General features: G+C 49.3%; 1 protein-coding gene across 1 annotated transcript; it reads right to left on the minus strand.

Moving 5' to 3' along the window:
• Positions 1 to 376: 376 nt before the first annotated feature.
• On the minus strand, positions 377 to 1853 carry LOC117833668 (uncharacterized). Its single transcript, XM_034713254.2, has 2 exons — positions 1419 to 1853; positions 377 to 1319 (listed from the first exon to the last, which is right to left on the minus strand). The coding sequence occupies exons 1-2, from the start codon at positions 1720 to 1722 to the stop codon at positions 592 to 594; spliced, it is 1032 nt and encodes a 343-aa protein (XP_034569145.1). The 5' UTR covers positions 1723 to 1853; the 3' UTR covers positions 377 to 591.
• Positions 1854 to 5639: the final 3786 nt, after the last annotated feature.

Consider the following 5639-nt stretch of genomic DNA (forward strand, 5'->3'; position numbering starts at 1 on the left):
TCCGTCCTGAATACAAGACGTCCTAAAATTACATATTTCTAGAGTACCAAAAGACGCATGTACTTTTGAGTTAATGTAATAATCCATCAATCAGCCACCCTTATCTTGTTAATTATAGAAAGAATTAAATAGCAATCATCCAAATGTTCGTAAAATGCTTTGTTTTTTAGGATAAATTTTGAACGCTTTTGTATTACAGGACGGAGGGAGCAAGCTTGTTAAATCAATCGATGAGAAATGAAATGGACAGAGGCGAAGGAATTTTTGTGGTGCTAGGCGCTGTTAGCCCTGCCCCATCATGAAAATGGACATTTTAAACTTCTGGCATTCTTTGTAGAAAATCAAATGTATATTAGAGATGGATGTGCCAGAAAAGTATAGTTAACGCAGACACAATTTATTCGTCAGCCAGATTACAAATCGAACAATATATATAGTTTCATTTTGCATCATATATGTTAAGTTTTCATCACAAAAACAAATCTATCAATACACGAGACTTTTTGTTACGTTTAGATGACTCGACGTACGTTGGCGGATGTTGACTTATTGCATGGCACGGATCAGCAGGATGCGCCTCTGTGCCGCCATTTACGAGGCGAAGGAGGTGAAGCCGTCGCCGGCGGCGCGCTGGAACCGTGAGACGGCGCAGTCGGTGGCGAAGAGTCCCGACGAGCGGTACTTGTCCTCGCCGCCCATGACGGGCATCTTGGCGGCGATGTCGAGCTTGTTGACGTAGTCCGGGCGGTAAGTCTGGCCGAGCACGCCGTCGACGCCGCCGGTGAGTCCGTGGAACTTGTACCCGACGTCGAGGTGCACGAGGGTGTCCCTCTCCGTCTTGCCGTAGCTGTGGACGCGGGAGTCCTCGTCGGTGATGGGCACGGCGTTGGCGGAGATGATGAAGACGCCGGCGAGCTCGACGGTGACGGCGTTGGCGGCAGTGCCGGTTCGTGTGACCGACAGCCCGCGCACGGCCTTGGAGACCCAGCGCGCGTTCTCGGCGGGCTCGAGGTCGACGGGCTCGCCGTCGAGGGCCACGACGACGTGGTCCTCGTCCTCGTCCCACTCGGCGGCGCGGCGGGCGCCGACGTAGAGCCTGTGGCGGCCGCCGCCGAAGGTGACGCCGAGCGCCTGCACCCAGGTGAAGTCGCGGCCGGACTCGGCGTTGTGGTTGCCCATGAAGCGCGCGTTGATGTGGAGCTGGTCGTCGGTGACGAGGCAGAAGCTCTCCTCCTTCTTGCCGTGGAAGTAGAAGGTGTTGCCGTCCGCGCCGGTGAAGCGCGGGTCGCCGCACGAGGTGCCCGGCATCAGGTCACACACTGGCAGACAGAGAACACACACATATATACATATATATAAATATACACACACATATGTACAGATATAAGTATGTATATATGTAGCGAGAGAGTACTGACGGCAGAAGGTGAGGCAGTAGGCGCAGTAGGCGAGGCACTTGTTGGGGCAGCGGGCGGGGCACTTGACGTAGCAGGCGGCGCCAAAGTCGGTGGTGCAGGTGATCTCGTAGTCGCGCTTGTGGTACTTGTTGGCTTTGACGGTGGTGTACTTGCCTTTGGGAGGCAACTGCTTGGGGTTCCCCGGCTTCGACGTCTGGGGTGGCTGCTTGGGCTTTTTCCTCAGGAACTGCGCCGAGGCTGCGTCACACGACAGCGCTAGCGCCACCACCAGCAGGACGGCGACGGCGCCGCCGCGGACCGCCATTGCGGCCGACGAGATCGGTCGAGGTGTAGTGGAGCTACGTACGGACAGGAATGAAGACGTACTGCTTGAGATTACTTGTTTGCAACTAAACTGCTCTTGGATTTGATGCAAGTGTTGTGTTCTCTGACCTTGGAGGGAGGGAGTGTTATATGGAGGGGAGGTCGAGGAGGCGTGTGACTTTCGTGCGTGGGGCTTCGGCGTCGATGGATTGGAGGTCACGACGCTTGATGGCGAAGTGGCGTAGCGGCCGGCAAAGTGACAGCGCAAGCGTACATTCGTTTGCCGGAATTGAGGGGCCGTCGACGGGTTGAAAGTGGAAATGGTGGCGGGTACGCGGCAGGCAGTCAGGCGTGCATGCGTGTTACGGTGCCGTTCCTGGGTTAATTAAGAATCATAGAGCCGCCCTGCCCTAGTTCTGCCTTCTCTGATGAGGGTGAACGGGGGGCGATCGAGTTGACTTGCAAAAGTCATTTTTTTCACCTTTCTAATAGCTGCATATAGGAACCTCATGTCGTGAGAACTAAGTATTGCTTAGGTGGTTTTCGTTTTTTTTTTGTGAAACTAGCTGTAATCTTTACGAATGTTTCTATTAGTTTAGCCATAGGTGACATGCTTGTTAACAAAAAAAAAAGTGTGTAAGTAATGTGGTCAATGTTACCATGCATGTGCCGGCCTAGCTTGTAGCCTCCGATGCATGCGCATGGTGGGTTGTGTTTGTCAAAAAAGAATACCACATTCAATGTTCCAACTTTTTAGAGATGCAAGTTTTGTTTTATCCATTTCCATGGAAAATCTAGTGAAGCAAATAACCAGGAATTTAGTTCCACCTAATTTACTAGTAGCTGATAGAAATCTTTTAGAAGCGTGAACCAGACATGAAATAGACTATTCACAAAAAAAAAGGAAATGACATAGACTATATATAGCTAGAGTGTTGACCAAACAAACGGTGGCCTTTGAATTAGGCTATAGGTTCTTTCTTTCCCATTCTCGACTATAAAATAAGTGAGGTGGAGGTGAGTTGACATCGTATACTTAATTACCTATTATATGTCAAAGAGGAGTTATCATCTACCGCAATCTTTGCTAGCTAGCCCGCGTCCCGCCGTGAAGTAATTTCCTCTCTAGTTCACTGTAGGCTTACGCGTGTGTCACCACATCTTGCAAAACGCAAAAGAGCATGCCATTAAACTTTAAACCATCTTTTCCGCGTCAACCAAATACTAGTAAATACCAAGGGTACAGCGTGAAAACGCAACAACAAAAGAAGAAGGAAGAAGTATCGTCCAAATATTTGAGCTTCTCGACTCCAGCCCTAGGTTAACTGACGCGTGCTCAGTGCTCTACCTGGGGGACATTCGCTCGCGCATACGGCCGGGTCAAGTCAAAACTAACCCCAACTTGGCAGGCATGCAACGCTCACGTACGGGCGACTCCTATGGCCGGCTAGGGGCAGCGCCACCACCAGGCACCAGTTGCTCGTTGCCGCCTCCGCCGCCGGCCGCCGCGGACCGGCCGGACCGTTCCGTCGAAACTTTGCTTGAAACCTCGCCGGCCGTCCGCCATGGTCGGGAGCTCGGGAGTAGCACGTTACGTTACGTAGGTTCTAACACGCAGACGCCACCGTATTTAGCTGGCCCGTAGTGAAATGGGCCGGGCCGCCTGTTGATCAGGCCTGTCTCCGTATCATATCATCATCATCATCATCGGTAGGTAGCCCAATCAGTGGAAACAGTCTGGCCAAGACTGAAGAATGCGCAAAAAGGTGAACGACACGTGCAGCGGCTTCGACAGCGAACAGAATGGAATCTGCTGATAAACAATTAATGCGAGCACGTATCCTCGCTCTGATCCCATTTTGCAGCGGCACGGTTGACCAGATGCTTTGACTTTGATTACAAAATTAATTGCATAGATGGAGGCTAATTCACAAAACGAATTTATTAAACCTAATTAGTTCGTTATGCTACAGTAACCATTTGCTAATGATGGATTAATTAGGATTAATGCATTTATCTCGCGAATTAGCTCAGGACTTTTGCAATTAGTTTTATAATTAGCTCATGTTTAGTACTTCTAATTAGCATCCGAACATTTGTTGTGATAAGATTTAAAGTTTAGCCTCTAATATCCAAACAGTCCTTAATTAGTTTGGTGCTGTGCGGGCTGGGGGTGCGATGGATCCATCGTAAATCACTGCTAAAAAATGATCTGTAGGACGCTCCATTTTTCTCGAGGCCGGGCAGCAGGAATCAAGCACGGTGCATGGGTAGCATGCAAACGGAACAAATCCACATGCGCTGCTTTAAATTATTTTGGAGACCCTAGTTGACTTGATCGTAACCAAACGTCCCACCGTATTTTTTTATAGTATTATATACTATGGTCTATATGAGCATATACGGACAGCCATGTACAAGTTGGGATGCCACATGGGGGTACAGGAGAGGATCGGATGAGGAGCTATTGGATCTGGGTATGCTAAGCCCGGCTATAAAAACGTGCAAGCGCGCGCGAGCCAAAGCAGGGTTAGTCCGTCTACTCTCCAGACAATACATACATGTTTATTTCAGTCAGCTAGCTAGTTAACCAAGGCGCTGCAGGAGGCGATCGAGCGCTCGTCCATCCACAAATGGCTGCCGCCGCCGTCAACAAGGCAGTGCCGGCCATGACCAGCGCGGCACTGCTGGTCGCGGTGGTGCTCTCCGCCTTCCTATCCTTCTCTGAAGCACAGGATACTGTGGACTGCATGGTCGAGATTTTGACCACGTGTGGACTTGCTGCCGACCGATTTGAGAATCCTCAGTCCATGCAGAATTGCTGCGACCTTGCCAACGCCGACAGCTTATGCGCGTGCGCCGCCTTTGACACGGCTATGAGCAGCTTCATCAGTTTTCCTCTTTCCGTACTAACTTGTGTCGTTGACGCCTGCGCAGCAGGTGGCCCATAGCTGCCACGTCCATGCCTTCATCATTCACTCATTCATTCCTTGGAATAAATGTCGCTGCGGAGGCGGAGCGCTTGCGCTAGATGCGACGGAACCGGCCAGCTTGATTTCATGTTCCATTTGCATTATTTTATAATTCCTGCAATCATAGTTCCAATGTGTAACGATAATATAACATTTCCAGTACAACGGCAACTCTGCCGCACCGAATCACCATCGGTATGTCAATACGCCATGCGTATGTTACATTGATATTATTTGATTTCTAGCCCTCAGATGTTGTTTGGAGATTCGTGCTGATCCCATTTCCTGTCGGTTATGCGCAAGAAAATATTTGGCTTCTCACCCTTTTTTCCATTGACTTTTTTTTTGTTGAGATTTGTGCTGTGGTGTAATATATAATTCAAATGAAAGGTCATGGGTGTACAACTTACTATACTGAATTGTACACTTTAGTATACTGAATGAATTGTACGTGCACATATAACTGTTAACGCCAAAATTTGGCGAAGCCTGAAATCATCATCGGCCTCACGGCCTCGGCTATCAGCATCGGCCTGAATCAGCATCGGTTTAAGAGCCCTGGAATCAGCCGATGGAAGTCATCATTAGCCTATAGGATCAGCATCGGCTTCAGAATCCTACAATCGGCCGATGGAAAGTATCAATCGTCAGCAGTCGGATTGTCAATGGATTCAGTTAAGGAGATTAATCATTTAAAGGAAGCTTATCCACAAAAGTGGCATGGCAGCTTATTGTACGTCACCAATGTCTGGCCACAAAAAGGTGACGGGCTTTAGCCAACGGACATCACTATTATGGTTCACCATCATTAGTGATGGGCTTTAGCCAACGGACATCACTATTGTGGTTCACCATTATTAGTGACGGACTTTAGCTAAAGGGCATCACCTAAGTCATTGGTGACTGACATTGCTCGGTACGTGTCACCAATGACTAGGCGTCACAT

This window comes from Setaria viridis, chromosome 8 (assembly GCF_005286985.2).
Source record: "Setaria viridis chromosome 8, Setaria_viridis_v4.0, whole genome shotgun sequence".
Classification (NCBI taxonomy): Eukaryota; Viridiplantae; Streptophyta; class Magnoliopsida; order Poales; family Poaceae; genus Setaria; species Setaria viridis.

Excerpts from the sequence above, each read along its gene's own strand:
- LOC117833668 (XM_034713254.2), bottom strand. The coding sequence starts at position 1,722 with ATGGCGGTCCGCGGCGGCGCCGTCGCCGTCCTGCTGGTGGTGGCGCTA. Across the intron at positions 1,320-1,418 it reads CTACTGCCTCACCTTCTGCC|TGTGTGACCTGATGCCGGGC; the intron begins GTCAGTACTCTC and ends TCTGTCTGCCAG.